The sequence below is a fragment of the Peromyscus leucopus genome, chromosome 23, assembly GCF_004664715.2.
Source record: "Peromyscus leucopus breed LL Stock chromosome 23, UCI_PerLeu_2.1, whole genome shotgun sequence".
Lineage (NCBI taxonomy): Eukaryota > Metazoa > Chordata > Mammalia > Rodentia > Cricetidae > Peromyscus > Peromyscus leucopus.
The window spans coordinates 29157701-29169318 of NC_051082.1; the positions used below are offsets into that span (position 1 = coordinate 29157701).

Genomic DNA, 11618 nt, shown 5'->3' on the forward strand with positions numbered 1-11618 from the left:
GTTCACAACTTTAATTCCAGCACTCAGGGGGCAGAGGCAGTCAGATCTCTGTGAGTTCCAGGCCAGCCTGAGCTACAGAGTGAGTTCCAGGACAGCCAAGGCTACACAGGGAAACCCTGTCTTGAAAAACCAAAACAGAAAAAAACGAGAAAAAATGTATGTAACACTGATGGATTTTTGTGTCATCTCTGCACAAGGAGTATGCCAACCTTCTCTGTGTCATCTAATTTTAGTATATATGCTGTCAAATGAGAAAATAATTTTTTTGAGATAGTGTTTTATTCTGTAACCCATACTGTCCTGGAACTATTGTAGTTAAGGCTGGCCTTGCACCCAGGGTGATCCTCCTGCCTCAGCATTCAAAGTCCCTGATGGGTTTACAGATGTGAGCCACCACACATGATGTAAGGGAACTTTAAATTTTATTTTTATTTTTTATTTTTTGGTTTTTCGAGACAGGGTTTCTCTGTGTAGCTTTGCACCTTTTCCTGGAACTCACTTGGTAGCTCAGGCTGGCCTGGAACTCACAGAGATCTGCCTGGCTCTGCCTCCCGAGTGCTGGGATTAAAGGCGTGTGCCACCACTGCCAGGCTTAAATTTTATTACATTAATTTATTTTGTGTGTGACTGTGTGTGGGCACCCACATGTCACAGCTGGTATATAGAAGGCAGAGGACCACTTGTTGGAGTTGATTCTCCTCTTTCCTCCTGTGAGTTCCAGGGATGGAACTCAGGTCACCAAGCTTGTCAGCAAACATCTTTACCTGCTGAGCCATCTCCCTGGTCCTCAGTGAACTTTTATTTATTTATCTTTTTTTTTCTAGACAGGGTTTCTCTGTGTAGCCCTGGCTGTCCTGGAACTCACCCCATAGACCAAGCTGGCCTGGAACTCAGAGATCTGCCTCCTTCTGCTTCCCCAGTGCTAGATAAAAAGGCATTCGCCACACCTGACTCTAAGCTTACTTTTACAGGTATTTTGAGGCCTGAAGAAATGGCTCACTCAGTGGTTAAGAGTACATACTGTTCTTGCAGAGGACCCAAGTTTGGTTTCCAGCACCCACATCAGGCAGCTCACAACTGCCTGTAACTCCAGCTCCAGGAGACCCAATGCCTCTGAAGGCACCTGCACTCATGTGCACATTCACAATAAAACATACCTGCATATATAATATAATTAAAGATCATAAACACCGAGTTCCAGGACAGGCACCAAAACTACACAGAGAAACCCTGTCTCAAAAAATGGAAAAAAAAATCATAAACATAAAATAAAAGAAGAAACACGGATGGGCTGGGACTGTGGTTCAGTTGTCAGAGTGCTTGCCTAACATGTACAAAGGTTTGATCCCCAGCACCCCTGTAAATCCTAGGACTTAGAAGGTAAAAGCAGCAGAGTCAGGAGTTCAAGCTCATCCTTGGCTACATAGCAAGTTTGAGGTTGGTGTGGGGCTATGTGAGATGAAAAACAAAGAAATTCCACCTTAAGCAAGGGAAAAAGTGGGGGCTGGAGAGATGGCTCAGTGGTTAAGAGCACTGGCTGCTCTTCCAGAGGACCTGGGTTCAGTTCCCAGCACCCACATGGTGGCTCACACCTGTCTGTCATTTCAGCTCCAGGGGATTCAACAACCTCATACAGACATACATGCAGGCAAAACGCTAATGCCCATGAAATAAAAATGAATCAAACAAGCAAGGGGAAAGGCAAAGATAGGAAATTCAGTTGTTTTCTGATCTCCACACATTCACCCTGGCACATACATGCCTGAATCACAATGTACACACACACACACACACACACACACACACACACACACACACACAAATTAAAAACTAGGATCATTGCTGTATTTGTTCTCTCTCTCTTTTTTTTTTTGTTTTTTTGTTTTTTTGTTTTTTTGTTTTTCGAGACAGGGTTTCTCTGCGTAGCTTTGCGCCTTTCCTGGAGCTCACTTGGTAGCCCAGGCTGGCCTCAAACTCACAGAGATCCGCCTGGCTCTGCCTCCCGAGTGCTGGGATTAAAGGCGTGCGCCACCAACGCCCGGCTTTCTCTTTCTTTTTTTTTAACTAGTTAGTTAATTATTTTATTTTTATGTGCATTGCTGTTTTGCCATGGGTGTTGGATCCCTTGGTACTGGAGTTATTGACAGTTGTGAGCTGCCATGTAGGTGCTGGGAATTGAACCTGGGTCCTCCTGAAGAGCAGTCAGTGCTCTTAACCACTGAGCCATCTCTCCAGGCCCTCTCTTTCTTTCTTGAGACAGCATCTCACTGTGTAGCCCCAGGTATCCTAGAACTCATTATGTAAACCAAAGTGCCTTCAAACTCACAGCATCCTCCTTCCTCAGCCTCCCGGGTGCTGTGGTGACAGGCGTGAGCCTCAGCAGAGAACTTTAAAATTAATTTTGTGTGACTGTGTATGTTTGCACCCAATACTTGTGGGCCTGAGTCCAAACCCACATGGAGGTCAGAGGTTAACTCTGGGTGCCACCCCTCAGGCACCTTGGTTTTTGAGATAGACTCTTCAATGGCTTGGAGCCCATGAACTCAGCTAGGCTGGCTAGCCAGCAGTGAGCCCCAAAGATTCCCATCTTCACCTCCTCCGGGCTGGGATTAGAAGTATGAGCCCCCACATACAGCTTTTATAAGTGTTCTAGGGGTCAAACTCGGCCTTTTTTGTTTTTTGTTTGTTAGTTTGGTTTGGTTTTTTGAGACAGGGTTTCTCTGTGTAGCTCTGGCTGTCCTAGAATTCGCTCTGTAGACCAGGCTGGCATCAAACTCAAGAGATCTGCCACCTGCCTCTGTCTCCAGAGTGCTGGGATTAAAGGCATATGCCACCAGAACTGTGCTTTGTATCAGTTTTGTATTTTCTTTTTTATGTCTGTTTTATTTTTCTGGGAGAGGGGGAGCATGAGTCTCCCTATATAGGCCAGTCATCAAATCAATTGTCCTGCCTCACATTCCTGAGTTTTTTTTTTTTTTCCTTCATGCCCACCTCTGTGTTTTTTATTTTTATTTTATTTTATTTTATTTTATTTTATTTTACAATGCCATTCAGTTCTACATATCAGCCACGGGTTCCCCTATTCTCCCCCCTCCCACCCCCTCCCCTTACCCCCAACCCACCCCCATTCCCATCTCCTCCAGGGCAAATCCTCCCTTGAGGACTGTGATCAACCTGGTAGTCTCAGTCCAGGCAGGTCCAGTCCCTTCCTCCCAGACTGAGCCAAGTGTCCCAGAATAAGCTCCAGGTTTCAAACAGCCAACTCATGCAATGAGCACAGGACTTGGTCCCACTGCCTAGTTGCTTCCCAAGCTGATCAAGCCAATCAACTGTCTCACACGTTTAGAGGGCCTGATCCAGCTTGGGACCCCTCAGCCTTTGGTTCATAGTTCATGTGTTTCCATTCATTTGGCTATTTTTTTCAATAATTGAGTAAAACCAAAATTTATTATAAGCCACAATCGTCCTAGAGACCTCCATGCTATATATATAGCCTCCATGGTTCTATGGGTTGTGGTTTGATTGTTCTTTATTTTATATCTAGAATCCACTTATGAGTGAGTACATACCATGACTGTCTTTCTGGGTTTGGGTTACCTCACTCAGGATGATTTTTTCTAGTTCCATCCATTTGTCTGCAAATTTCATGTTTTCATTGTTTCTCTCTGCTGAGTAGTACTCCATTGTGTATATGTACCACATTTTTTTCATCCATTCTTCCGTTGACGGGTATCTAGGTTGTTTCCAGGTTCTGGCTATTACAAATAGTGCTGCTATGAACATAGCCGAGCATGTATCTTTATGGTATGAATCAGCATTCCTTGGGTATATCACACCAAACTTTTTAAAATTACAATATATTAATGTGTGTGTGTGTTGTGTGTGTGTGTGTGTGTGTGTGTGTGTATGTGTGTGATGAGGTGTGCACATGGCACAGGGGAAATGTGGAGATCAGAAGACAATGTGTGCTGGGATTAAAGGCTTTCGCCACCACTGCCCAGCTTACTTTTATTTCAAGTATATGAGTGTTTATTACCATGTGTGTATGAGTGCCATGTCCAGAGAAAGCCAGAAGAGAATGTCATGTCAGATTGCCTGGAGTTCCGGATGATTCTGAGTCACCCTATGGGTGCTGGGAACTAAACCCTGGCCCTTGGAAGAAGCAGTCGGTGCTCTTAATCCTCTCTCCAGCCGCCCCACTTCCCCGCCTCACCACCCAATTAACTTCTTAAAAGTTAAGTCTCTTTTCCTCCAGCCTTCAAAATAGTCACAGCTGTTTGGTGTACTTCCTCCAGACCTTGTCCTCTGTCAAGATTTACAAATGGACAAGCTGTCTAGAGAGCTTCTTTCTGTATGTCTTGCCTACAGATTGCTTAATTCCCTTCAGTGATCCTGGGAACTGTGTCTCGTCCAGAACATCTGTATCTTCTGCATTCTATTTAAGAGTTTCTGCTGTCCATGTTTCCATATGTTCTTTGGTCAGCGTTGTCCCAATGACCTCTGGGGCTGCTTTCTTCATGCTTTTAAACAGTGCTGTGATCAGCCCCCTCATGCAGGGGCTCCTATTATTCCTGGAGGACAAATTCACCGATGAGATGAGAGCTACCGGCTCTACCATACCCCTCCTGACGGGTTAATTGTTCAAGACATCATTTCTGTTTTGAAGCTGTGTCTCTTATAGCCCAGGCTAGCCTGAAGCTAGCTCTGTGGCCTCGGATGGCCTCAGATTCCTGATCCTCCTGGGTGCTGGGATCACAAGCACCCTGCAAGAACCAACTACTTCCTTACAAACTTTCTAATAGCTCCCTCTTCGGTAAGTGCCAGATGCTAACTAGGGTCTCTCAGCACTTCTTATTCGGATGAGTTATTTGATATTTGAGTTCTGTGCTAGGGCCGACATGTTCCGATTTTATGTTTTAGTGTTCAGGAAGGCAGGTCACCCTGTTATTCTGTTTCAGAATGTTCTGGTTTTCCCCATTATCATTCTGGATGAACTTTCAAATTTTATCAAGTTTCCCAAATGAGTCCCTGAGGGCTATGGTAAATCCATTTGAAAACTGTCATCTTTTGTTATGAAGCTAGTTAAATGTACCGACGAGTCCTTACTCCTTGCTTATTCAAATCTTACCCTTTTACCTTAAAATATTTAGTGTGTGTGTATATGTGTGTGTGTGTATGTGTGTGTGTGTGTGTGTGTGTGTTCGCATCCTGACCACAGTGTTCCTGTCAAGGTTGAGGACAACTTTGCAGAGTGCATTTTCTCCGGTTGCCTTTGGGGTATCCTGGGGATCGAACTTGGCTCACTGGGCTTGGCAGCAAGCATTTCTACCCTCTGAGCCATCTCACCAGGGGCTTGTTGTTTTTTAACGCATTGAATTTTGGTTTTAGATTTACTTATTTATGAGTGTTTGCTGCTATGTCCTGTGTACCCTGAGGTCAGAACCGGATGTCAGATGCCCTGGAACGGGAGTTACAGGTGTTTGTGAACCATGGAGCTACTAGGAACCAAGCTCAACCCTCTACCAGAGAAACCAGTGCTCTTATCTGCTGAGTCAGCTTTCCAGGCAGGGGTGGGGGTGGGGAGCTTGAGGGGTGAAGATGGGGGTATGGGGGAGAGAGTGGAGGGGGTGGGGAGTGCTGGGTGTGTTACGAACAGGGATTTACTGTCTGGATTTCCTCTTTAAAATAACCCTGTAGGATGTTGGTTTTATTGATTGATCTGATATGAATTCTAAGTTCTATATATTTCTTATTAAAGTCACTCCCTATATATAATATTAATAATATAATAGTAATTATAAAGATATATAATTTGTTTTGTTTTTCGAGGCAGAGTTTCTCTGTGTAGTTTTGGTGCCTGTTCTGGATCTTGCTCTGTAGCCCAGGCTGGCCTCAAACTCAGAGATCCGCCTGACTCTGTCTCCTGAGTGCTGGGATTAAAAGTGTGCGCCGCTGCCGCCGCCTGGTGTATAATAATTTTTTTAATATACAGGTCTCAAACTCACGATGGGCTCACAATGGTATCTGAATGTAAGAACTCTACCATCTGAACTACATCCCCAGGCCCACAATATGATCTTTTGATTTTTATTTTTTGAGACAGGATCTCACTATTGGAGCCTTGTCTGGTCTGGACCTCACGATGTAGACCAGGCTGGCCTCAAACTCACAGAAGTCTGCCTGCTCCCGAGTCTTGAGATTAAAGCTTGGTACCACCATGCCCAGCCCCATATCATGACTCGTGATACTGTTGTTAATATACTATTTCGTTTCATTCCATTTTCTTCCTTTTGCTTTATTTTTTATTTATTCATATCTGTGTGAGTATGCACGCCGTAATGTGCTTATGAGGTCATATAACAGCCTGTGGGACTTGGTTCTCTCCTTCTATTATGGGAGTCCTGGGGATCCAAGTCAGGCCACCAGGCTTGGCAGCAGGGATCTTTACCTGTTCAGCCACCTTACCAGGCACCCCCCCTTTTTTGTGTCTTTTGAGACAGGGTTTCTCTGTGTAGATTTGGTGCCTGTCCTAGATCTCCCTCTGTAGCCCAGGCTGGCCTCGAACTCACAGAGATCCACCTGCCTCTGCCTCCGTAGTGCTGGGGTTAAAGGCGTGCGCCACCACTGCCCAGCTCATTCATTTCTTTTTTCTTCCTTTTTTCTTGTTTTTTTTTTTTTTTTTTTTTTTTTTGGGTTTTTTTTTTGGTTTTTCGAGACAGGGTTTCTCTGTGTAGCTTTGCACCTTTCCTGGGACTCACTTGGTAGCCCAGGCTGGCCTCAAACTCGCAGAGATCCGCCTGGCTCTGCCTCCCGAGTGCTGGGATTAAAGGCGTGCGCCACCACCGCCCGGCTGTTTTTGGTTTTTTGAGTCGCCACCACCAACAAGCCATTAATTAATTTCTAATTGGCATTTCCTCAATTCTAAAGGCCTTCATGGCGCTGTCAGCATTTCCTAATAATCTATATAATGCCTCACCATTACTTATTTGCTATTGGTATAGGTACAGGTGATTGAACCTTAGGCTCGGAACAGATGTAGCAAGTGCTCAGTCACACCCCCAGCCCCTCATGGGGAGATTCAGGGTAAGAACTCCACTGCTGGCCCATGCCTCATCTCCCGGCCCCCTCCAGACTCTAAGCCAATGCTCTACTGTGGACTCATATCCCCAGCCTCCTCACCTGTCCTGTTAGTGTTCTTAAATGACCAACAGCTCTTTTCTTCTGTTAGTCCTGCATCGGTGTGCATTGGAGCCTGGGAGTTTCAGCTCCCACAGTAGACCCCCAAGGTCAGCAGAGAGCAAGCCTCATGGGTCTGAGCATTCCTTCTGCATTGGTGTGCTGCCAGGAACACAGCAGATGCTCAGGAAGAATGGAGTGGCCGGAGCTGGGGAGACGGCTCAGCTGACGGAGTTCTTGTGTAGCAACCACAAGGAGTTGAGCATGACTCCCAAGCTCTCAAGTGAAAACCAGGCACCACATCTGCAATCCCAGGTAGAAACAGGCAGACCCCTGGAGCTTCTGGGCCAGCTAGTCTATCAGAATCAATGAGCTCCAGGTTCACTGAAAGGATTCCAGAAGGCACCCGAGACCAGTCTCTGACCTCCACACTTGGGTGCACACATTCACAAACACATGTGTTCATACCCTAGGGGGCACACACAAGTACACAAGTGTGCTCACCACACACACACACACACACACACACACACACACACACACACACAGAGTGACAGGACAGCATGATGGAATTCCCACTTACCTGAAACTCTGCCTTTCCTTGTGACTGATCATGGAAGCTCGCTGAGGGGGGGGTTGGGCACCCTGGACTCCCACCCACCCAGGGCATTGTGGGAAAAGGAGCCCTTGAAAAAGACAGAGCACACGGGGGAAATATAACAAGCCAGCTCTAGGATCATGAGTCTTTTAATATATTATTCTGAAAAGAAAGGAATTAAAAAAAGTTCCTGACAGCTTTGTTTTTAATTTAAATAAATACCCCGCCCCCGCCCCCCATTTAAGTTTCCCCTCTTTCCTATCATCCCACCCATCCCAGGCTAGACCCTTACCCCAGAACTAAATAAATGCCTGTTTTACAGCAGACCACACTCACTACCAAATTCTGGGAAAACTATAAATACTGTCACTGTCTGGGCTTCTACCTTCTGACTGCTCCCCCGGCAGGGCCCATCCTCCCCTTAGCTGGGCAAGGATGGCGGCGGTCTTTAGGCACTGGCCTTGGGGAGAGTGCAAATTTAGCCTCGGTTCTCCACCTCCTGCTCAGGAGTAGGTCAGAAGGGCCCAGAACTGCCCTCCAGACTAAAATAAATAACAAAATAAATAATACCCTTCCCCACTCCCCGGCTCTCAATAAAAGAGCTAGTTTCCCTGTCTCTCCAGTCGATATGCCCCACCCCCGCGTTCCACCAAACCCTGCCTTTCCCCGCGGTGATCTCCATTCATTTAAAGAGGGGTCTACACGCTCAGACCCCTCCCTCCAACATCAAGCAAACCCTCCTCCTCCCCCAAATTACTTGGGATGCTAACTTGCACCTCAAGTCCCCACGATGGGCCTAGTAGGAACCCTCCTCGTTCCTCCCTCTCTCAAGTCTCAAGTAGACCTGGGCAGGCCCCTCCCCTTCGAATCCAGGCGTCCCAAGCCGCCCCTGCATCCTCAGATGGCAGTGTCCCAGAGGACCGTGTGTTGCCGGCGGCAGGGCGGGGTGCCGGACTTGCGGGGTTCGGGGCCCCGCCGCCAGCTGGGGAGGATGGGCATGCTCTCTTGCTTGCAGAGCCCCCGGTCGGGACGGTGGCGGGCCTTGATCTCCTTGCACACGCAGCGTTTACGCTCGATCACCTCTAGGAGTTTGCCATCGCGCTCCCGGGCTGGCTGGGGCGGCAGGGGCAGAGGCAGCACAGGGTGGGTCTGTGCCAGGAACCCCAGAGAAAGAAAAATATGTGGGACAGGGAGTGTTAAGGACCTTGTGCCCAAACCAAAGACCTTCCATAGAAACAAACTCTCCCCCAGGCCCTGCATCGGGCCCCCTCGCCCAGGCCGTGGGTGTGATGGACAGGTCTCAAGCTTGGGCACCCTTTCCACAGTGATACGCTCTGGTGTTAGATTAGGCCTGCCTGGCACTAAGGAAGGAGCTCTTAAAAAACAAACCAAAACAAAACAAAAACCTTTCCCAGCACGCCAGTAATACTAGCACTTGGGAGGCAGAGGCAGGCAGATTTCCCAGTTCGAGGCCAGCCTGGTCTACAGCGTGAGTTCCAGGACAGCCAGGGCTACACAGAGACTCTGTCTCAAAAAACAAACAAACAACCCCCCCCCACCATCACCAAATGAAGATCTTGTTCTAGAAGACCATGAGATCCTTCCTAGTCTCAAAAAACAAACAAGCCAAAAACCAAACAAACAAAAATACCAGTCTTTCCAGACCAGACATGTATTTTTCAAATTTGTCTTTGAAGGGGGTCTTTTTTCCGAAATCGCTAAAGGTACCCCAAAGACTAGTCACTGCCCAGACTTGCCACCACCCAGGACCCTACTTGTGACCATGTTAAGTAGCCCCATCCCAGAAACTTGTCTATTACCCTTCTTGTTTTTAGTTCCCCTTCCTCTCAGTCTGCGCAGGCCACACTGGCTGGGCCCCAGCCTGACTTTTTTTTTTTTTTCTTTCATCCATCTTCCTTTCGTATTTATTTACTAAACACTTTAAAAAGCCTTTCATTTATTTTGTGTCTGGGAGGACAGTGCGGCGCGTGCCGCAGCTCATGGAGGTCAGAGGGCAGCTTCTGGGTGTCAGCTCCTCCTTCCCACCAGGTGGCTTCTGCGGATCAAACTCAGACTCAGATTCTGCGGATCAAACTCACAACCTGATGGTCTGGCGGCAGCGGCACGTGCCTTTACCCACTGAGCATTTCACAGCCCACTTTCTTTTTAAGATTTTTCTTCACTTATTGGTGTATGTGCCTGAGTGAGCATATGCTATACGTCTGGACTTGGAGGCTGGACGACATGGGAGCCCCTGGAGCTGGAGTTACATGCAGTTGTGAATTGCCCAGTGTGGGTGCTGGGAATTGAACTCTGGTTCTTTGCAGGGGAAGAACATGCTCTTAACTGTTCAGCCATCTCCCCAGCTCCTTTTTCTTTTCTCTCTCTTTTTCTTTTCTGAGACAAGCTTGCCTGGAACTCAGTATGTAGTTCAGGGAAGATGACCTGGAACTTCCAATCCTCCTGCGCAGACCTCCCAAACTGAGATTACAGGTATGTGCCCTATAGTGCCCTGACTCCTTTCTTACCCTGTTTATTAAATTATTTTTTAATTTGGTGTTTTGAGACAGTATTTTTTTTTTTAATGTAGCCCAAGCTGGCCTCCAACTCCCGATGAATTCTTTTTTTTTCACCCCCTCGGCTTCCCTAGAGCATTGGGCTACAGGGGTGAATGAGTGGGGGCTACAGGGGTGAATGAGTGGGGGCTACAGGGGTGAATGAGTGGGGGCTACAGGGGTGAATGAGTGGGTCTATCTTTTCTTTCCATACACGAGCCTTCTTTCCTAGATGCTCCTTCAAAGATAAAACAAAGACCAGATCTCACCTGACTCAGGGCGACCCTGGGCTGGCTGCAGGGTCGAGGGGTATGGAGCGCAGCCTGACGGACTCCAGAAGTGGAGGCAGAGCGGCCCAGGCGGTACCCTCCTGTGAAATCTAGGCCCAAAAACCAGAGATGAGAAGAGAGACCTAGAGATGCCTAGTCCCTCACCTCCCTGAGGAGGCTATAGGCCAAACTGTCCCCTGCCCCATCAATGGAAAGAAGATGGAGATTCAGGGTTCTAGGCTGGGGGTGTGGCTCAGTGGTAAATCACCTGCCTAGAATCCCCCAGTGAGGGGCTGGGGTGTGGCTCAGTGGTAGAGCACCTGCCTAGAATCCCCAGTGAGGGGCTGGGGTGTGGCTCAGTGGTAGAGCCCCTGCCTAGAATCCCCCAGTGAGGGCTGGGGTGTGGCTGCAGTGGTAAGAGCCCCTGCCTTAGAATCACTCCAGTGAGGAGCTATAGGGGTGTGGCTCAGCAGTAGAGAGCTTGCATAGAGTCCCCAGTTGAGGGGCTGGGTGTGGCTCAGTGGTACAGCACCTGCCTAAGAATCACCCAAGTGAGGGGCTGGGGTTGTGGCTCAAGTGGCAAGAGCACCTCGCTAGAACCCCCCGTTGAGCGGGGTCTGGGAGTGTGGCTCAGTGTAGAAGCAACACTGCTAGATCCCCAGTTGAGGGAGCTGGTGCGTGACTGCAGTGGTTAGAGCCCCTGCCTAGAATCCCCCCAGTGAAGAGGGCCTGGGGTTGTATTTCCCTGGTAGAGCACGATACTGCCTTGCAATGAGGAACTCCTGGTTCATTAAAAGTACAAGAATATTTTCAAAAGGTTAATCGCCATAGAGTTGATATGGCCATTAACGGAGTTGATAGGAAAGGTCAGGCAGGGTGGTCCAAGGAGTAGACACCTGGCAAGATTCCTGACACACCCCTATCCTGTTCAGTAATGAGGGCAAGGTGTCACCATCCATTACGGGTGGCAGGATGGGAAAGATCTGGCAAAGGGACTGGCAGCGGCTGTGCGGCTGTCCC

General features: G+C 48.0%; 1 protein-coding gene across 1 annotated transcript in view; it reads right to left on the reverse strand.

Moving 5' to 3' along the window:
• Positions 1 to 7907: 7907 nt before the first annotated feature.
• The window catches only part of Nyap1 (neuronal tyrosine phosphorylated phosphoinositide-3-kinase adaptor 1), a 20071-nt gene continuing 16360 nt past the window's right edge, over positions 7908 to 11618 (reverse strand). The window contains exons 5-6 of the mRNA XM_037198527.1: positions 10599 to 10751; positions 7908 to 8923 (exon numbers count right to left, since the gene is read on the reverse strand). Of these exons, the coding sequence (XP_037054422.1) occupies positions 8672 to 8923; positions 10599 to 10751 (405 nt within the window). The 3' untranslated portion in view covers positions 7908 to 8671. The remainder of the gene's footprint in view (positions 8924 to 10598; positions 10752 to 11618) is intronic.